The 21812-nt window shown below is 44.1% G+C and overlaps 1 protein-coding gene across 5 annotated transcripts in view; it reads left to right on the top strand.

Moving 5' to 3' along the window:
- Positions 1-21812, top strand: part of RASGEF1C (RasGEF domain family member 1C) — a 71626-nt gene that overhangs the window by 36759 nt on the left and 13055 nt on the right. For all 5 annotated transcript variants that reach the window (XM_063168768.1, XM_063168766.1, XM_063168767.1 and 2 more), the window contains 9 exons: positions 2916-3098; positions 4712-4834; positions 7299-7436; positions 11718-11930; positions 14067-14141; positions 17424-17519; positions 18549-18651; positions 18752-18831; positions 19472-19567. In XM_063168768.1, the coding sequence (XP_063024838.1) occupies positions 2922-3098; positions 4712-4834; positions 7299-7436; positions 11718-11930; positions 14067-14141; positions 17424-17519; positions 18549-18651; positions 18752-18831; positions 19472-19567 (1101 nt within the window). In that variant the 5' untranslated portion in view covers positions 2916-2921. The remainder of the gene's footprint in view (positions 1-2915; positions 3099-4711; positions 4835-7298; positions 7437-11717; positions 11931-14066; positions 14142-17423; positions 17520-18548; positions 18652-18751; positions 18832-19471; positions 19568-21812) is intronic.

The following is a 21812-nucleotide window of genomic DNA, read 5'->3' as shown; positions in this document are numbered from 1 at the left end:
CCTCTGCCTGTGCTGCCTTTTCCATCATCCAAAGAGCTCAATAAGACAAATCTCCTTGGTTGTTTGCTTGTTTGTGTTCCTCCCAGTGCTTCCCTTGTTTCTGTGTTCTGTGAGTGACTGACAGCAGAGCCTTGTCTGTGTATTTGCGCTCTTTCAAAGAAAGATCTTGTTTCTATTTAGCACTCTTGAAAAGAGAACTCTGGAAATGTATGAACAGAAAAAGGAATTAGGCAGTGAAGTCCCTGTCCTGAATTCATGTCTACCAAATGCTAATGTTAGTTATTTTTGAGCTTAGTGGTGCAAGAGGCTTTTATCCTTTGTACAGCTGGCCTCATCCTGCTGTGAATGTAACATAAAAGGGAGCAAAAGGCATCTGTTAAAACCTTCAAGTCTTCTTTGGTGGCAAGTAAGGTGGCAATCATGCACCAGCTCAGGTATGACACAGGCCTTGCCTGAAAACTTCAGGTTACTCAAGAACTTCATAATAAATAAGTCAAATTTAATTTCTTGACAATACCCAAGACAGATGTCTCAGTGACAGTTGTACAGCTGTTTTATTTCCTTTTTAAAAATGTACTTTTTCTTAAAAAGCATTACCATGTATTTCAGCAAGATTTCTCATTTAATAATATGCAGAAGTTCAGGCAATATCCTGTTTAGATGGTTTCTATCTGATAATAAAAATGGCATTGACAGTGAGAGATTGCACTGAATAAATCATTAGTTGTGAGTTCTGTTTTATGCTGCAGCCAGGATGTGTCCTGTAAGTTCACAGCTGTTCTAACTTTTTCTTTTCCTCATCTAGACAGCTGTATGTCCATGAGATTTATTTCTTGATCTATGTGGACATGAAATCCTTCTTGGGATTATTGCCATAGAAACAAGCCATAACATAGAGAGTGTTAGAAGTAACAAATGGGATTTGGCAGTCCTTCCCATTTACTGCACAGAGTCTGAGCTATGTGCCACAAAAAGCAGCAATTACTTGCTCTCACAGCTTTATTAACAGGCACATCTGCACATTCATTAGAACTGGATGCTTCAACTTCCATCCTGCCTGGGATGGCATTTACATGTTCTGGTCCTTAAACTGAAATCCAACATCTAGTTTATTTTCCAGTCAGGGCGGGAATTGGTCAGGTTTGACATTTTGGTTCCTTTTTGTTGGTTGCAAATCCCAGAGGCAGCCTGTGTGAGGCTCCCAGGAGGAGATAAGGGATGGAGCTGCTGGCTCCAGGGGACGCTCCCTCCTTTGAAGGATGAAGTCACCCAAGTTCTGCTTGTAGAGCCTGATCTCCCACGGAGCTGGGGCTCGGCTCCCAGCCTCTCCCAGGCTCACAGCAATGATTCCCTGCTCCTTGGTGGCCCTGAGCTGGGGGAGCAGATGGGCTGTGCCAGGCAGGGAAGGGTTTTTGCAGGAGAGACCTCACCAAGCTGTGCCTGGAGCTGAGGCTGAGCTGCCTGGGTCACAGCACAGCTGCTGATATCCATGGGGGAGAAAGGCAAACTCCAAATTCTAAGCCAAATCCATGGGTCAGCTTTTGACAAATGGTATGGGATGGTAAAGAGGCAGAAAAGCAGAGGGAGCAGAATACAGAAAAGGGCAGAGGAATGTGTTAAAGCCCAAGGTGAGTGTGCTGGCTGTGTGTGCTGAGCCCTGGCAGTGCTGTCACCTGGCCCTTCTGCCATGGCAGGTCACTGCTGGCCCAGCAGGGCTCAGATCTTGCTTGACTCTGCTGCTCCTCTCTTATCTCTTTCCTATCCTCCCTTTTATGAGGTAAAATCAAACATGAAAACAACTAGTCATGTCACAGAGGGGTCCCTTGTTCTGGGTGATCCATTTGCAGACCTGGAAGGGAGCATACATTGTTCTTTCCCATCCATGTCCTATCATGCTGCCTCTAGCTGAGAGAGGAGCAGCTTCCAGGAGGGATTTCAGAGGCAGCTGGGGATGCTTTAAAGCTCTCAGGGCAAAATCTCTCATCCCTCTGCAGCAATTCAAAAACAAAACAACTTTGCTCAACAAGAGGAACATTCAAAGCTGATTGTAAACCACAAAATCAAGATGAAACCTAGAATGCAACCTGAAAAACCCAGATAACTGAAATATAGGGATTTGAATGTGGGCTGTGTGCTCAGAGTCTGCCTGGCCTCCTTTTCAGAAGTGCTGAGGACTGAGCAGCTCCAGTGAAAGCGATGAGTGCTCAGGACTTCTTTGAAACATTTATTTAGTACCTAAGTATAGATCTAGGACTGACTAACTTTGGGCTCCAAATATAGCTCAGGTGTCTGCCTTCTCACTCTTCCTCATTTCTCTTTTCCCTGCTATTTAATCTCCTCATCAGCTCCCACATTCTCTGTTTGCTCCAACTCCCTTCACTGTTCCATCCTCCCCCAGCTGACTCCTGCTCCCGTCTCCTCACTCACTCTGACACCTCTGCTGTCCCATGGGAGCCACAGGGCTGCAATCCCAAGCAAGCTCTGTGTGGCACCCCTTTTCTCTCCCTCACACCCTAAATTCTCCCTGCCTTGTTCTCAGGGGGGCAGAGGTTCAAACAAACTGCTTCATCCTGTTCAGGAACTGCTGAGGTCTGTCCCAAGTATCTCCCCTCTCCTGTGTGGGCCTGCCCAGAGATCAGTGAAAAGGGAATCCTCACAGCCACCCTTGACTGGGGGGAGCCCAGAGTAGCTGCCACCACTTTCTGGCCCAAAATCATAAATCAAAATGTTCCATTTTCTGTGTTCTGCCCACGCATCAGCCAGTGCCAGCAATGAGAGAGACGTGGAGGTTATCAAGAAGGGATCGTGTTAATTTTGTGCACAGGGAGCTCTCATTGGTGGCTGTGCTGTTCAAATCAGCCAGAAGACAGATGTGGCTGTGGATCTGATGGATTTTGTCCCTGTCTCTCTTGCAGGAAGGCATGCCCCAAACACTGAGTTCTACCAGTATGTTTACCCCATGTGGCTTCAGCCCTCATCTACATACTTCAAAAGAAGGTGAACAAGGAGGACTGATCTTCCAGGATGGAAACCTTACCTCAGCATCTCTGGATGCTCTAATCCAGCATCTGATACCTACCACTGATTACTACCCTGAAGTAAGAAATTCACAGTATAATAAATGGTTTAATTTTGATGAATTGGGGCAGCACTTTATGCAAAAGTGCAAATGTGTTAAATTTTGAATTAAGAGGGCTCATTTAAAAGCAGCATACAATTAAAGCTTGGTAAATTGATGCATTGCTTTAAATGCTGTTTCACTGCTCTTTAATTGTTCCCATGAAGAAGCAGATCCCAAAGATGATACTGCCTTTAAATAAGAGAACAGGGTTGGGGGGAGCTGTCGTGGTGATGAATTAGTGATGTAGCAGTTGGAGCTTTTCAAAAATAGCAGCGCTTCCCAGAGAGGTTTAGAGAAAAACTGAAGCAAAAAGCTCCCAAGCCTGAACTGGCATTAAATTAGCTGAGTTTCAGTGCTGCTGAAGTCACCAGGTTTGCCTGTATGTACAGAGCATTCCCTTGGTGATGACAGAGATGCTTCTTCTGGTGGGTTTGTAATTTACCTGTATTGTATTCACAGCTTTGCAGTCACTGGACAGCATAATCCAGATCCTAATCATTGCTCCATCAGTAGAAATTAAGTGTTTCCTCACCAAGAGTGTGAGGATCTAAACTGGAAGCAGGTTTATGGTCCTGCAAGCTATTGACTTCACTGGATTTTCAGTGGAATTCAGACATCCTCAGTGGAATTCAGACAGAGTTTGACTGGAAGACTTTTAAGTGCTAATATATCTCCATGGCTTGTATTTCAAAGCACAGAGGAACATTGACTTCTGGGTACTTGAGGAGACTGGGAAAGTTATCAATGCAGAGCAGGCAGCATGTTTTAAATTACCCGGAGCTCAGTTTCTGATCAGCTAAAAATAAGTAATAAAGAAGCATCTCAATTAAAAAAAAAAAAGGAACAGAAAGGCAATAAAAATAGGTAATGGGCAGATCAGGCTGTGAGATTTTCATTAGGCAATGCATGATATGTAATATTATACCTGCTGCTTGGGAGCATGGCTGAGGCTGGGGGAAAGGAGATAATTCGGGTGCAAGGATGCAAAGAGGGGTCAGGATGCAACAACTGAGACTTCATGCATGTCTTTTAAATTCACTGCTGGAATAATTTGAATAATCCAAGTATTCATCCAGCAGACCTGCTTCCCACAGCTTCACAGATGTGGAACTGCATATGATATGACTTGGCTGATAAAAATGAAATTTGGGGAGTTAATAGAATAAATGAAATATTGCTGAAAATAGGCTGGGTGATATCTGCAGGGCAATAGCAAGACGTGGTTGATGTGGGGGTGTCTGCAGCTCCCAACCCAGTACAGCACAGAGATTCCTGCCCATTTAGCTGTACTGTCTCCAGCATCCTGGCTGGGCTGTCTCCTGTGCCTGGGCTTGCTCCTGCTTGTTCTCTTCACTGGATGTTTGCCCAGGGTTTAGGCAACCAAGGGCTGGAAGTGGATGCTGTGGAGGAAGGAGATGCTGCTGCTCCTGTGCCCAGTGTAACCAGTTCCAGGGACAGGAATTGTTGTCTTTTAGTTCATAAAGGTCTTGCCAAGTAAAAATGAAAAAGCTGTGAAGTTCAGGGCTTTTACAGTCAATATCACCCACTGTGTGGCTGCTTACAGTAGATCTACTTGTCCTTCTCCTGCAGAAAGCCTACATCTTTACATTCCTGCTGAGTTCCAGACTCTTCATTGAACCCCATGAGCTTTTGTCCCGGGTTTGTCACAAGTGCATCGAGCAGCAGCGGCTGGATGACCCCGTGCTGGACAAGGTTAGTTTATGCTTACACAGGAAAAATGTGAGGTGTTGTCAATGGGGAGAGGATTCTGGGGCTCTGCCCTGTGTCCCTTGCCTCTCTTTAGATTGAATGAATCTTTCTCATAAAGGATTTGCACTGAGATCCTGCCACTGAGGCATCCTGGTATCCATGGCTGAGAGCAATGCTTCAGGCAGTAGTCACTTCAAATCATCTTCTAATTTTCCCTTTCCCCCTGTCTCAGTCTTCCCAGGTGACTTTCCTTCTTAACTCCTTTAAGGCTCTGGGGAAGCCTGCAGGATGCAAGGAGGTAGGACATAACCCTCACACACTGTCCAGTGCAGATGTCCACACACCACTCTCTCCCATTTTTACTTACTGTCTCTGCCCCTTTTCTTTCTTGCTCCTGGTACAGTGATATTTCCCCTTGGCCTTCCCTGTCACTTTGAGCACCATGTAACAGGGGACAGGTGCCCACCACCCTCCTGCCCTGTGCCCTCAGAGCACCAATGGGGCACCAGGAATGGGCAGGAGCAGCTCTGGGGCCCCCACAGGGGAACAGAATGAGAAAATCCAAGCTGGTCCTGCCTCAGCACTCTCCCCACTTTGCCCCAGGGACTGTGCAGCCTGGTGCAGTGTATGGGAGCACATGTGCATCCTCTGGCAGTGCCACAGACAGTGCAGAGGTGTTGGGTACCACTGGATGCTGCTCAATGCTGGGTTCTGCCCAATCTCTCCTTGCTGCATTGGTGAACACTTGGTTGGTGTGTTGTCTGGAGCAGGAGATGCACCTTCAGAGAGGGACAGAACATGCATTTGTTGGAAATTTCCAGAAATTCTGAAATGGTTTTCAGGATCAGGCTTTCCAGCTTTGAAACTGTGAGTTTGGCATCAAATACTGAGTCACCAACATCTGTGCTTGGTTTTGCATAGGCAGCTGGTTCCATGGGCAACAGGAGCTCTGCCTTCACTGTGCAGAGCCATTCTCCAGAATGCTCAGCAATCCCAGACTTGGGTTACCCATACAGTCAGAGTTAATAGAAATATCTGTATGGGGTGAACCATGCAATACAAGTTTTCTAAGGTGTGAGGTTCTGTTCTCCAATTCTATGACAGATACAAGTTTAGGAAGATTAAATGTGAGCATTGTAAAGTTTTGCTGCTCATTAAACTTATAAGAAATTAAAAACAATGTCTTATTATGAACACTTATCTGCCTGAAGTTCATCTGGGTGTTGTAGCAATATAGGGCTGGTAGGACACAGCTGATTTTGTGCTCCTGAAAGTGGGGCTGATTTTGAAACTTTGTACACACACAACTTCCCATCCTATGTCCTGCGACTTACACAAAGTCCTCTCCATCAATTCATAATGCAGTTTACACAGCTGAAGCAAATGTCTCCCCAGACCTTTGTAGTTTCCAATAAAGCTTTCCCTTCAGCAGCCACCTGCTGGTCTTTGAGCCTGAGCTTAATGCTAGCTGACAGCAGTTATTTTTAGAGATGTGGTTCATTGAAACCTGTTGTTGGTGGAAAGCTGAAATATGCATTTTGACCACCTTGGTTGAAAAACAAAGAGCCAGGGAGCTTAAGAGTATAATTTTTCCTGATTACAGGGTACACTTCAGCTGCAGTACGTGGGGATGCAGAAGAAGGCTGTTTGTTTCAGTCTGTGTTTTCTGTAAATAAAAATGCAGTTTGTTTTTTAACACCATTTCCTTTTCACATAACGGAGGATGAAAGCTTTGGGAGCAGCCACACTGGCTGTCTTTTGAGACAACACTGATGCACCAGTTGTGCCATTCCCTGCATTTCCCTCCTTGCCCCATCCCAATCCTCAGATAATTCTCCACCAGAACTGGGCATCAGCTGTATGCTGTGTGAGTGTCCTTGTCCCATCATGACCTTGAGCTCATGTGGGAAGACAGCAACATTACCAGCGGCCCAGGTAAAGTTACAAAAGTGCTGCTGTTCTGTTCATCTTTTTAGTCATTGTGCATCTGCCACTGGTCATGAAGCAGTTTTTTCATAAGGCCAGAAAGCAAAGGAGCAAAAAACCTCTTTGATGGTCAAGAAATTCAATGCAGTTTTTCAGAGAAGGACGAAAATATAGAAGGGTTGTAAGTACAAAAGAGAAGAACAAATGGTTCAACTCAGCAAGAAGGCCAGATGTTTTTAAAAAAGGTATCAAGGTTGCACCAACAAAATGTCCATCCAACCATAAACAGGCCAATTGCATGTGCAGAATACTTTAATCTGCATGTAAAACAGGCAGTTGTGCATGCACCTGAGTTCTGGTACATTTTGCATGCCAAAATGTAATATTTTTGCACCACACTCTGAATGCATGTGTGCAAGTTTTGCAGGTGCAACACAAATGCCTTCTTTGAAAACCTGGCCCCACGTTCAGTGGCACACACAGTGAGAGGCTTTAATGAGTAAACATGTTTCAGTCCATCATTCAATGGTTTGCATTTCAGGCTCGAATCAGGAAATTTGGACCCAAAATCTTGCAGTTGCTGACAGAGTGGACAGAGACATTCCCGTATGACTTTCAGGAGGAGCGGATGATTGGCCATCTCAAGGACATGATTCACAGGATAGCCCCATGTGATGAGGTGAGGATGCCTGACTTGGGATCTTCTGCTGAAACACTGAGTTCATTTTCCCACTTGGTTCCTTCTTTTCCTCTTTTTTCTGCAATCTGTTCCATGCCTCTTCCTGGATACTCCCAGAGTTTTATTCTGCAATAATCTGTAGTATCTTCCCTGAAATCCACACCTCTCTTTAGGTGCTCCTGGAGCAGTGAGCATTGGAATTTATCTCCTGCACATGGAATTGTAGGATAGCAGCATTCCCATTTTATAGGAGGAATATGTAAAAGCACAGCATAGACTGAATGTGCTGGTGACAATTCAAACAGCAGCAGAGCTGTGATCTCCCAAGGTCCAATCATAGAATCACAGACTGCTTTGGGTTGGAAGGGACCTTAAAGACCATCTTGCTCCACATCCCTGCCATGGGCAGGGACACCTTCCTCTAGACCAGGTTGCTTCAAGCCTGTTCAACCTGGCCTTGAACACTACCAAGAGTGGAGCAGCCACAGCTTCTCTGCATCCAAGTTCTTATATTTCAAGAAAATACTAATATTAGTGACACGTAGCTTGTCTGGGAGCATGGAGGTGGCAGCAGACAGCAGTGTGTGGCCTGCTGAGCACAGACTCAGGCTAGAGGTCTGTATGGTCCTGGGTTCAATATGTGAGCTCTGTGTGTGGCACAGTGGGCCACAGTGAATGAAGCCTCTGGGAGAGGCAAATTCAGGTGGGTGAACCCCATAAATTAATTCAGAAACATTAAAAAGACCGCAAAGTTCATGAAAATAATAAGCAAATAGTACACTGAGAGTCTCTAATTACTGCTAGGTTAACTGTGGGATGTGGAAAAATTCAGTTCCACTGGCTACATGAAGGCCTGGCTTCAGGCCACAGAGGGGTGCAGTCCAGCAGAACAACAAGAACTTACCCATGAAGATGAGAGAGAGAAGAGGGGAGAAAGGACAGAAGGAATTAGCAGGGCTGCAGCACAGCAGAAATGAAATTGGGCTCTCCCATGCACATGAAATATGAATGGAAACAGCTGCTCTTGGACTGGGCTGGCAGCATAACCAGAGTGGTAGAATTCCCTCAAGGAAAAGAGGCAATGGACTTGCTCCTGGCCAGCCACAGCAAAAGATGCCTTGCAGCCCTTCAGCATCGGGAGTGAGGGAAACCCGTGCAGACCCTCCAGAACTGTGTCCACAGTTTGTGTCCACCAAAGGGTGGAGAGCAGGGACTTAGCATGTGCTCTTTAACAGCAGTAGTTGCCCTGGTGAAGAATCACAAATGCTATAAATGAACTTTCTGCAAGCAAAGCAGGGGTTTATTTGCCTAACCTGAGCAGGCAGTGCCCACCTTTGCTCTGGAGCGTGCACAGCTGTGTACAAATCCTTGTGGGTGCCCTGGGGGGCCTCAGACTACATTAGTTTCAAATCACTGTTTTTCAGATATTACTAGGCACTGTAATTGCAAGTGATTATGCCTGAGCAAGATCAATAATTAATTTAAGAAACAGCTCATATCCTCCAAATGCAAATTTCCTTTAAGGGACAGCACAGAACAGTGATGGTGACCATTAGTTTTTTTTGGAAGGAACTTGCTCCTATTGTGAACCACAGAAGTTAAAGACTGAAAGATTTGTGATGTCATCCAGTCCATGTAGGTCAGTGCAGGATTTTCCCCTGCAGTGTCTGCTCCTGTTCTTTGTAGAGTCCACTTTCTGAAGGCTGTGATGTGCTTATAAAGGTGTCCATGCTGAGAAGCATTTCTTAGTAAGTGCTGTGATTTGCATTTAGAGTTAGAAATTTTAATTAAAATTTGAGCTCCTAAGCCACCTGCTGAGGCCTGCTGTCTTCAGAGGAACTTTCCTAGTTAAGAACGAAACATTTTCTTTAAATATTAAACAGTTGTGTGCTTCTTTTGACTGTTAATGTGGCAGGGAAGTGAAATTGGTTGATAAGTCCAGCATGCAGCCCCTGGACAGTGGGGGGTCACTTTGTGGCAAGATAATTACCAGCACGTTGAAGGTAATGAACAATGTTGTTTTCAGTTAGTGGATGTGGTTTAAAGAAGGCAGGAAAGGCTTTTAGAAAGGCAAAAGCAGGATTTTTTTAAAAATTATTTAAATTTCTCTCTCACTATGCACAGAAAAGCTTTCTAAGCAAGGGTGCGCCCAACTGATTTCCAGTGAGTCTCTTCAAGAGCTCTGATTTCTGTGTAATTGTTTGTGCCTTTTCAATGTGTCTCATTTTTTTCATTCTTTATTATGTGGTTGGCTTACCTGAGTCTTTCTTTACTGTTGTCTGTATCTATTTTTTTGTGCCATATTCCCTACAAAATGAGGTGAAACTAGATCTCTTGATAAAGATTTATTGAAAGACTTGCTAATATGCATGTCTTTCAAGCAATTTTATGCAGCTTTTTGTCCAAACTATGAAGAATTTGATACTGCTTAGACATGGCTGGTCCAAGATTTTTCATCCAAACTCCTTTTAGAAAGAGGAGCTGTGTTTCCAGCCAAGTCTTTTAGCCAGATGTTTTTTATTCATTAGAAGGTTTGGCTTTCAGTGCTGTCCCCCACTCCCAAAAAACTGAGTTTCCCATTTACAAAATAAGTTCACAAAATGCTAGAAATGTCAGATATTTGAGTTTTCAGTAAAAAATCCCACTGTGTTCACAGAGCTTAAAAAGCTGTGTAGAGATTTGCAAACACACCTGGATGTGAAACAGAGAAATATTTAGGTGGTGGTCAGTAGTTTGGGTCCAGAACAGTCTTTGTTAATCAAAAGTGTGACCATCTGTTGACATGAGGATTTACATGAAGAAGGCCTTTCTTGGAGCTAATATACATCAGTCACAGATAAAAGCTGAAGGAGTGGGGTTTTCCTCAGTCAATTTTTACTTCACCTTTGAGATTTGATTCCAAACACATTGTGTGTTGTCATTGTCCCTCCTGCCTTCTGGTTACTTGCTTTATTTCAGACTTAGCAGCTGTTTTACAAAAGAGAGCCTGACTTATTCTGCTCATCTGGTGCATGTTCTAGCCCAGCTCAAGGGAGCATCTTCCTTAAGTGAAAGGAGAGCAATGTGAGTCCAAGAGAGCAGTGTGAAACCTTTTGTTAAAAAGCTGCACCAAAGTTATGAAGTCTGGCAGAAGTTGAAGCACTTTGGATGTTCTAAAGGTCTCCAGCCTTTCCTACCCTGTCATGAAGACAGAGTAGATGTGAGAAGTTATTCTTCACTGTGAAGTAGGAGGAGGTGCTATCTCCAAGGTGCAGATTGGATTCTGTGCAGCTGAGAAGAGCACTGACTCTGGTTTCTGGTTCCTTGAAATGTGAATCCCTTAAAATGTGAATGCTGTCAATGCCTGACACTGAACACTATCTACAGCCTACAAAACTGAACACAAGGGCTGGATCTAACCATGGGATGACTTCCCAAAGGCTCACTTGAGCTGCATCCAGCTTGGGACACAGGTGTGTGCTGTTCTTTGTGGTGAGGCACAGTCTAGCCAAGGACATTTCCAGTTAACCTTACCCTTAAACCCACCCAACAGTTCTGTTATCTCAGTTTTGTGATGTCTGCATCTGTCAGTCATGAGCAGTTGAAGTAATTTCCTTCTGCCCATCCTCCATGGCCAGAGACTCCACTCATTGTCTGTAAAGAGTTGCTCCAGCTCTGAGAACAACCTGGGCAGGTTGGTAATGATGAGCCTGCTGAGCACATGGCTGTGCTTGGAATACAATATGAGCTTCCTTCAGTAGCAATTAACATTTGGATATTAAATACTCAAAGCTACACAATGCTCCAGCCACTCCAGCTGGGTAGCAAGCAGCTGCAAGCTTCTTCTGCATTCAGGTCAAAAGGATGCAGAAAATAGCATTAGAAACATTTCTTATTCCTAATAAATAAGAGGTGACAAAGCAGCATTAACAGGTAGAGTTCTCAGCCAAAATGCAGCTGACATAAAAGACAGGCACCAAAAGCTGCTGTGCTCCAGAAAGCTGCAGTAACTCATGTGGTAGCTTTGCCTCTCCTTTGAGCCTGATGTTGGCAGCAATCTGGAGCTTCAGTGCCAGCCCAACCCACCAGTCCTGCCTGCCTCTCCTCTTGACTGCAGTCTCTGTGTCCAGAGCATAGAATTGTAATTAAGCCAACTGGTTATTCTGAAATAGGCTTGTTGGAAATAAAATGGTAACCTGTTGCTGCCTTAGGAGTATTTTGCAGAAAGGAAAATTCAGCACCAAAACCCACTCCTATGTCAAGTTTTCTGGGTGGCTTATGTTTCTCTCCCTGTCTCTCCAGGCTTACTGGAAAAAGATGAATCAGCTTTTGCAAGCCCTGAATCAGAAGCTTGCAACCCTCAGCCATGGGCAAGAAGGGATTGTCAAGATCAGTACTGCTGTCTCTGATAAGCTGGTTGCCTTTAAAACTAAACCTCCATCAATTCAGAGAGAAATCCTGAGTGTCTGCAGTGACCCTTACACCCTGGCTCAGCAGCTGACACATGTGGAGCTGGTAAGTGGGAATGGTTCCCAACTTCTGCAGCCAGAGCTGTTATTTTAAGCCATCAGCTGCTAAGTATTCCAGACATAACCAAAAAATGTCTGCACTGCTGCAGCATATCCCATGCTGTATCAGCACTGCAGCAGGAGGCAGGGTTTGACAGGTTAAGAGATGCTTGGGAAGAAAATTATATATCAGTGTCCCTCTGCAGCTTGGAGCAGGTCACTGTGCTTCAGCTTGTTTATTTGTGAAATGAGAATCCTATCCTAGCAAAGTCAAGTCCCAGGAATGTCACTTTTATAAGGTGCTCAGAGCCTCACAAACTCTGCAGGTGCTATTGAAATGGTAATTTATAAATGACCATTTATAAATGGCTGGTCATTTATAAATGACCTTTATAAAAGGCTGGTCATTAAGCCTTTTATAAATTTGGAAGAAATTTTAGCAGTTCACATCTATTTCTGCAGATACACAAAGCTGTGTGTCGTCTGATGCGCCTTTCATTCTTCCCTTTGGGATTTTGTGCATGGACATGCAAGGGTGTGCAGACACCACTCCCACAAATTCCTGCTGTTCCCCCTGTGCTGCAGTCTGCTCCCAAACAGGCTCTTGTGAGAAAAATTGCAGTGCTGGAGCCTTGGTTGTGCTGCACACCCTTCTGCCAGGGTCAGGTGCTCCCCGCAGAGCTCCTGGATGTGCACAGAGAACATAAAACATTGCTGCCATCTGCAGCCCTCTCCTTGCTCTGGTGCCCTGCTGCTCATCCTCCTTCCCTCTGCTCATCCTGCAGGGCAAGGGTGGAAAAACAAAACATGAAATGCACCGAGGATTGGAGTGAGTAGTAGGAAATCAGAAATTCAGATTTCTGAAGATAGTTTGTATTCTGTTTGTCAAGAAGTGGAATGGATATTTTTCAGAACATGCAGCTTTGGCTCTCTTTCCTTTATATAACTTAAACCAGAAAGCAGAAGTCCTTTTGCATGGAGTTTTTCCTTGCTTTTTGTTTTTTCCTCTTCCACAGTGCAGCTGTCTTCCAAGGGAAAATTCCCTGTAACTGAGGCATCACTGCCTTTTTAAAACAGATGCAGCTAGATATTTTAATTCCACTGTACTGTAATCAATTCTCTCTACTTTCTTTTTCATTGCTATGTCTGATATATCAAGTGTTCTGCACTGAAACTGTCTGATGCTTATTTGTTAGTAAGAATTATTTGATACTTATTTAAAACAGTTATTGATTAGGAAGAGCCCTATACAGTTATCAGTATTTGGGTGAGAGGCCCAGAGATAAAGCATAGGGCTAGACATAAAATTTTCCCTTGACCAGAATTACCATTAATTTTATTGTTCCTTGAGTATTCTACGTTTGGATTCCAAAATAAGTAAGAATTCCAAAATAACTCCTCTGAAACACTTTTGTTGCCTACAACCTACTGAGAATATTTATTTTTCTAATAAACACATTTAAGGAGAGTGGAAAGCTTAGCAGGAAGGTTATTGTGTTGTTGGAGCTGCCACATTTTTTCAGGAGCTGCTGGAGGTGGCCTCTCTTTTACTGAGAGAGATTTGGATACTTTATTTATTCTTTTGCTTAGTGCCTGGGAGACACTCTCCAGTGTAAGCAAAGCCTTTAATATCATCCTCAGTGCCTTCCTTCCCCAGTGACCCAGAGCCATCACCTGAGGGTCAGTGCCAGGAGCCAGGGCAGAGGCCTGGGTGGGCTCTGAGCAGTGGGATGCTGTGGGATGCTGTGGGATGCTGTGGGATGCTGTGGGATGCTGTGGACTCCAGATAACAGCATTTTCTGCCATTGGAACAGCTGGGGAACAATTTGGCTTTAGAGTGATGCTGGACAACAGCAGGTCTGAGGGAGCACCAAACAGAACTGATGTCTACCCTGTGCATCCAGCACAGTAGAGGGGACTCTTACTGTGGCTTGTCAGTATTTATTCTGATTTTCATCTTTCTGCTGACATAGTTCTAATTGTTGTTATGAATTTTAATGTCCAGTTAGTTGGCTGTGTACCAGCTCAGTGACATCACTCAGAGCTGACAGAAAATGATGCTGTTTTATCAAGAGAAACAGAAGATATTCTGGGGTTCTTTCTTATTTTTCCCTCTCTCTTCCCACTCCCCTACCCTCAACAGGAAAGACTGAGTCACATTGGACCTGAGGAGTTTGTGCAGGCATTTGTCCATAAGGACCCTCTGGATGGCACCAAGGTATGGTTTGGTTTCTCCACACACAAAGTGTCTGCTGTGACCACAGTCTGTGCAGTTGTGACAAGGTCCCCAAGAGCAGGGACACAGTCTGACGTGGGCCAGGCCACTGGTGGCCTGTGTTGCCGTGGCCAGGATGGGAACCTGCTGGCAGAGCTGACACTGGCAGGTCACTGCTGACACACTGGCCACCACCCTGCTGTGCTTTCAGGCTTGTTCCTGCCAGGCTCTTTGAGTGGGACAGATGCTTGTGGCTGTGCACAGCCAGGGAATGTCTGCTGCTCTGGTGGAGGGCTGAAGGATCTGGGTGTGATGTAATGGCCTCAGTGTGTGCCCAGACACCACAGCCATGAGTCACTGAGTCATGAATCAACTCTTCTCTCTCTACACAATAACCCAAAGCACCGCAGGGAACAGAGTGCCTGATCAGGGCTTCATCCAAAGGCTGTGAAAGCCACTTGGAGTCTTTTCACTGATTCCACTGAGGTTTGAAGTAACATTTCAGTGAGTGCCTCAATAAGGAAAGAGGCTTCCGAGCTGGAGAGGGAGAGTCAGAGATTTCACATGCTGTCTGAAAAGAAAGGGTGGAAAATTCTTGCCCTGAAAATTCCCACTGAGATCATCAATGGCTGAATTTCCTCATTGGATCCTCAAAGGTATCAGGAAGACCTGTAGTGTTTGTAATGCTGCACAAAGAGCACCAAAATAGCTTGTAATGGTGTAAAGATGGATGGATGGATGGATGGATGGATGGATGGATGGATGGATGGATGGATGGATGGATGGATGGATGGATGGATGGATGGATGAAACGTGCAACATTGGGCCCTTTCCTTCTTGTCTTGGACTTGTGGAGATTCTGCAGTTTGTTTCAGCATGAGGGAAATAGGCAGAGATGGAGTTCCAGGCATTCTGGGCATTGATCACATTCCTTAGAAAGGAGCTCAAAGGCAGCAAATGTGTGTCAGAAACACAAGTACCAAACCAGCCACCTGGGCTTCAGGTCAGCAAGGCTGATCACAGTGGGGGCAGTCTGGAGCTTTTCTACATGCTTTATGTGGTTGATTTAGCAAAGCTTCTGTGAGCATTGCACACAGAATCACAAAATAGTTTAGATTGAAAAAGACCTCCAAGATCATTGACTCCAACCCTTAACCCAGCACTGCCAAGGCCACCGCCATACCATGTCCCCAGGTGCCACATCCATACATTTTTTGACCACCTCCAGGGATGGTGATTCCACCACTTTCCTGGGCAGCCTCTTCCAATGCCCACCTACCCTTTCAATGAAGAAATTTCTTCTAATATCTAATCTAAACCTCTTCTGGCACAACTTGAGGGCATTTCCTTTAGTCCTGCTGCTTGTTACTTGGGAGGAGAGACCAGCCCTACAACCTCCTTCCATGGAGCTGTGGAGAGCAAGAAGGTTCCCCCTCTTTGTCTCCAAGCTGAGCTCCCTCAGCTGCTGAGATTTGTGCCCCATACCCTTCCCCAGCTCCTCTGCCCTTCTCTGGACACATCTTGAGACAAAGTAGCACAAACCTTATGTGGAGTCATATTCCCTGACCCATGGAGAACATCCCTGTCAGACACAGGGAGTTGGCTCAGGTCTGAATTCCCTCCAGCTGGAGATCATATTAAACATCTTTCTTGCGTGAGGGCTTCAAAAGGCTTCACTTATGAATGTTTATCAAGCATTCTGAGCTGCAGATGGAAGATGCTTGGGAGGTGCTAAATATTGCTGCCATTTATAAAGCTTAACCTTTAAAAAGCAGTCTGTCTCCACTTCACTGTTGCACATTTTTCACAAGTTTTGCATTATTAGCTGTGGCTCTTACGCCCTAGCACAGGACAGCAGTTCTGAGATGGAAATACTATTTTCAGAACAAAACCTGGGCTTTGTGTACTTTTTGCTGTAATAGGAAACAAGAAACAGAGCACATGAAAAGCAGCTGTTATGGTTAGACTGGGGCTGATGTGGGTTTCCTTTGGGTTTTTGATATTTACATGCTGCTTGCTAACATTTACTTTTGAGATGCTTTAAAAATACACTTTTATTGTGTTTGTAGTCTATTCATAAAGTGGCTCAGAATTTCAGTCCTGGTAGGCTTTGCTCCTCCATAGCATGGTACTGTGATTCTGTTCCTAAACACATCTGTATACAGAAACACGGGTGAATATTTTCTTTGAGTTACCTTGGGAATCATATTAAACCACATTTCCAAAGGGGTTCTTAGTCACTGATTTACCTTACATAATACGGGTGATCCCATTGGCATTATTGGATCTTTGCTTATGCACTATGATTTTCCTCTTAGTGGCATGTGTTTATGGTACCTCTGGGAAATGATGGTCCTAATAAAACAAAATCAGTATTCTCTGGTACCCTCTAGTGGATGTTCCTGAATGTTCAGGCAAATCTCTTGAACTTAAGAGAGCTGAGTGTCCTACATGGCTTGTCTAAGAGTTTAAAGCTGGGCAAAGCACTTGAATTATTACAATCCCAAGCAACATTTTCATACTGTGTGAACTGCCCTATCACTCCTCTGAAGTCAAATTTTCTGTTGATGACAAAGGAACTGGAAAAATTCAGCCAAGTATCTGCTCACATAGCCTGTATCAGTTATGGGAATTTATGTTAAGTTTTATATAAATAAGCGAAAAATATGCTTCTTGTAATGGCTGTTATCAGTGAAGTGCCTCTGGCATGGGAGTGACCTGTTCAAACACAGCCATCCAGGCAGAGCTGGTTGCTAAGAACCTGTTTCTCTGAAAACTCACTAAGGAAAATAGTGGGTTTTTTTCATAAAAAATCAACGAGAACTGTGTTTTCTCTTGTTTATCTGTTGTACACTTCACTAAATTCTGATCCCTCCCCTGCAGAAAAGGGCTGTGGGGGATTTTATTTACTGAGGTGGAGGAAATCCTGGAATCAAAGTCACAAACAGAGCTTGCTGTGGAAGACTGTGCCTGTCTTATTTTGTCTGCACGTCCTTGTTGATGTCAGAATCCTGCAATGCCTCAGCTGTTTGTATCCCAGTGAACAAGGGCCAGTGCAGGCTCTCAGTGAACACTTGCTGCAGGCAAAATGGGGCTGTTTTGTGGACACCAGAGTGAATTGTACAGTGTGACACACACAGGATTTTTAAAAGGGACCCTTAAATGCACCGTCTACCATGAACAAGAGAGAGATGTGGCCACTAATTACCTTTGTGCAGTATTTATCTTAGTGATCAGGTCACTGACTGGAACACAGTTATATTTTCTGTGCTTTTTTCCCCCCAGACTTGTTTCAGTGAGCAGAAGAAGACAAGTAACCTTGAGGCCTATGTGAAATGGTTCAATAGACTCTGCTACCTGGTAGCAACAGAAATTTGCATGGTAAGTTACAAGTATGTGCCACGTTTTACCACATACCTGAAGTACCACTCTGAGATTTTATATTAATAAGCAATCCTGGGGATTTATTTCTTGTGACCCAGCTAAGCATCTGATGGTAAGTTTTAGTAGTGTTGCACTTGCAGAAGAGACCTGATAAATGACAAACATATTGCAAAACAGAGGTGGTGGCACACAGGGGAATGCACTGTTCTCTTGATGTAGTAGGAGCACAGTGTGGAATAATGAACCCTGCAGGGAAAAAGAGAGGGAAAAAATGCCTTGAGTTATCCTGTGAGATTTCTGCCAGCAAAGATTCTAGCAGAGCCCTATTTGTTATCTGTCATCCTAAAGATCTGCTGTGTGTGTGAATTCCCACTGCACAGCTCTCTGTCCTGCTGCCCATTAGTGTGGCTGTGGCTGCTGTTTCTTAACTTGTAGTGGTTTTAGTTTGCTTAACTTGGTCCCATCAAAATCAAATTCATGTTTTTCTCTTTGGAAAGGGAATGAAAGGGAGGAATACGAATAGTTGAAAGAGCCTAGATAGCCTGTGACACATAAGAATTGCCATTTGAAGATCATCTTTGGAATCACAAGTTAGGGTGATTCCAGTCCAATTAAAATGTGTATTTAAAATGCTTTCATTTGGTGTGGCCTATTGCTAAAGGGACAGGAGAGGGGAAAGGGATTAATGCAATGAAACAAGGTTTTTCTGAGACAAAGATGCTGCTGGTACAGGGGTGTGAAATCCTGCCCTTGGGGAAGTCTGTGCTGATGAACCCATGCACTGAGACAGTCACTGGGGCTGGGAATTGCTGTGAATTTCTTCTGTGTCACTGCAGTGAAAGCTTTGATTTCAGAGGCTGCCAGTCACCAGCATCCCCTGGATTGCTGGAACAGAATTAGGGCCAGTGACTGAAAGCAGATGGCCCAGGCTGTGCATGAAGCCACACTATGCATGGAACAAATGCTTAGGATGACCTCCAATTCTGCATATGCTCATTACAGAGACTCATTTATTTTAATTTACAGCCTGCAAAAAAGAAACAGCGAGCACAAGTCATCGAATTCTTCATCGACGTTGCCCGAGAGTGCTTTAACATAGGGAATTTTAATTCACTGATGGCAATCATTTGTAAGTACAGCTTCTAACCAGATCCTCCATCAGCTGTCACAGCTGAAAAAGCAAACCCAGCTCTTATCAATAGCTCTGTTTTTTTCTCTCTCACTCATAGCTGGAATGAATATGAGTCCAGTTTCCAGGCTAAAGAAGACTTGGTCAAAAGTGAAAACAGCCAAATTTTTCATTCTGGAGGTAAAAAAAACCAATTAAATTCCTGATGCACTGCTTTAATTATAGTCAGGATATTTTTGTTTGGGAATTTTACGTTGTTATCCAGGTGAGAGATGCATTTCACAGGCAGAGAGCCTGATTCTAAGCTGAAATATGCTAGGGGTAGTGAGGAGGGTGTAAAGCTGATGATATGTAAAGGGAATTCAGAGTACTCAAATAAATAAAAGGAATTAAAATAACCCCAAAGTATGAACCTATATGCACACCACAGTGCTTCTACTGATGCATGTTTTGTTTGGCCATGGGCACAATGCTGAATGTAAAGCTCCCAATCTATACCTTGGAGGTTGAGTGAAGACCCCACAATATTTTTCATTGAGAATTGCAGGATTTGGCGCACACAGAATGTGCAGTGCTCATTCTTCACATAAAAGCTCAGTAAGCTGTCAGTAGAAATATCAAAGGTATAAACAGCCATGGGCTGTAGACCTCTCCTTGCATCCTTGGGGCTCTGCAGGCATGTGGATTTTGAAATGTACATTTTGAAGATGGAGGCTCTGCTCTGCTCATGGTTTGCTACAACTGAGTGTAAAATTGTCTTTAGAGGGCCCAGGCTATTTTCTAACCCAGGCTATTTTTCTGTGTTGTTTTGTGCATGTAGCACCAGATGGACCCCACTGGAAACTTCTACAACTACAGGACAGCGCTGCGGGGGGCTGCCCACAGGTCCCTCACTGCTCACAGCAACAGGGAGAAGGTGGGTGTGAGCACAGCCCATCCATCCCTCCCCACAGGGCTGGGTATAGGGTTTGCAGTGAAACCCCAATGAAGGGGGAAATGATGAGGAGAAGACATCTTATTAGAAGTCTAATTAATTACTTTATTATACTATATTATTCTATACTATATTACATTATATTTCTTTACATCTAAACTGAATCTGCCAAGCACTCCACTGCACAGCATCTCGTGACTGTCAACCAACAGTCCTGACACACACACACCTGGATTCACGTGGTCAGTGAATCAAAACACACCAGAATCCAATTACCAATTCCCTTCAGGTAAACAATCTTCTACAATGCATTCCATTTGTGCACAAACATAGGTGCTGTAAATGAGATAAGAATTGTTTTTTCTTTCTCTGAGAATGTGAAACTCAGAAATATTCTTGGGAAGAATTGTGTCTTGCTTTTCTCTGAGAAATGTGGTTTCGGTGGGGTGCATTTCTGCTGGGAGTCAGTGGCTCCAACACTTGATGCAGATGCTCTCCTCCCTTCCATGGGTCACCACTGCAAGGCCTGTGTGCTTCAAGAAATGTAAAATGTGGGGGGGGGGGAAGTGATTGAAAGAGTCTGGATAGGATCAAAGCAAATCTTTGTGGACTTGCTGTCAGACATTGGGAGGATTAGCGAGGGCAGGACACACACCATGGAGAAGTTTGTTGCAAATGTCTCCACATTCCTGGAAAATTCACAATGTCTAGATTGATAAACCTGATGGAACGGGTATTCCAGACTGAAACGACTTTTATTTTGGTGATGGTGATGGAGCAGGAGCCTGGCAGAGGCAGGTGGAGCTGTGCTTTGTTAAACTGTGCCCCAGGCTCTGGCACAGAAGCACCCATTGTGTGATGTGTGAGGTGAGATGGAGAGCAAAGGGCACAGCAGTGGAGGCGAGGTGGGTCTCCATTTACATTGGGGAAAGATGATTTATCACAAGTCCTGCAAGGGAGTCTAGTCTAAATCCATTGCAGCAAATTTGGGGTGATATTCTGTCCTTGTGAATTTTCATTTCATGTGGCTGTTGCTGCCATCTCAGTGAGCAAGAACTGAAGTGTTTTATCAAGTGTTCGTGGCAGATGTGGAGCTTTCTGACATGTCACTGATGCTGCAAAAATCAGATTGACAAGGTGTTAGAGTATAGGACCCTCCTGGTTTGTGCCCCAGTATGTTTCTTGTTAATTTTCTTATTCCTGCATTCAATTCTTTATTTTTTGGTATGTGAAAAAAGGTTTGTGTTTTACACTGCAATTGCCCATAGTCATAAATGGGTAATCTCTGCACTAAGCATGGCAGAGCTAAAGTAAATACTGCATGAACAAGCACAATATGGAATTTAGTATTCATTCACTAGAGGAGCCCAGCCAGATGCTAATCTCACACCCCTGTAAATTTGATGTAAATCTGCTGAAGCTAATGGAATCTCACAGCATTTACAGTGAAATGAGATCAGCATCTGGTGGCAGGCTGACTCAGCTGCAATGGGAGTGCACTGAAAAGCACTTCTCTATGCAAAGGAGGGATCATTTGGATGTGTGTGACTGGAAAAGCAATTCTTTCAACTCTTACACACTGCAGTAAGGACCTGTCAGTCTGAGATGCTTTTGCAGTTCAGCTCTTCTGCAGCCATCATAGATATTCAAACCAGTTGCTTTATTGTTTGACTTAATTTCCTGTGAAGTTAGCAATCTCTGTCATATCTCTACCCCCAGCTGGGTAATACTGATGGCAGAGAGGTTATTAGACTGAAAGGAATCTATTTTACATCATAAAAAGCCCATATTCTGTTTTCCTTGTGTAGACAACCTTAGTTGAGGAAAATGCTCCAGGATATGATTTGGTAGCTGCTCGCACTGGGTATTTTACAGTGTCAGATTACAGCAGATCATGTAATGCTTTCTGTAGGATTAAGGAATTTTGTTTCTTTTTATAAGCAAGACCATAATTTATTTGTTTTAATGAACCTGAACACATCCAAGAAAAACATGATGACTTCTTTTTGATAGATGTTATATTGTTTCTTGGCAAACTCATAGCAAAGCTCACTCTGAAGAAAATTTTTATCTTCAAACTGAGTTGTGCTTGCAGAGGGGTGTACTGGTTAGTAAGCAAGTCTGGTTTTGTCTGTGCAGTCAAATGACCTATGACAGCTCCAAAATGAAGTCATCCCACTGGGAAACTCTGCCTTGTACTCATGGCATAGCTCTGGCTTTGAAATGT

The sequence above is a fragment of the Melospiza melodia genome, chromosome 14, assembly GCF_035770615.1.
Source record: "Melospiza melodia melodia isolate bMelMel2 chromosome 14, bMelMel2.pri, whole genome shotgun sequence".
NCBI lineage: Eukaryota > Metazoa > Chordata > Aves > Passeriformes > Passerellidae > Melospiza > Melospiza melodia.
The sequence above is the reverse complement of the archived record's forward strand: the minus strand, read 5'-3'. Positions and strand labels throughout refer to the sequence as shown.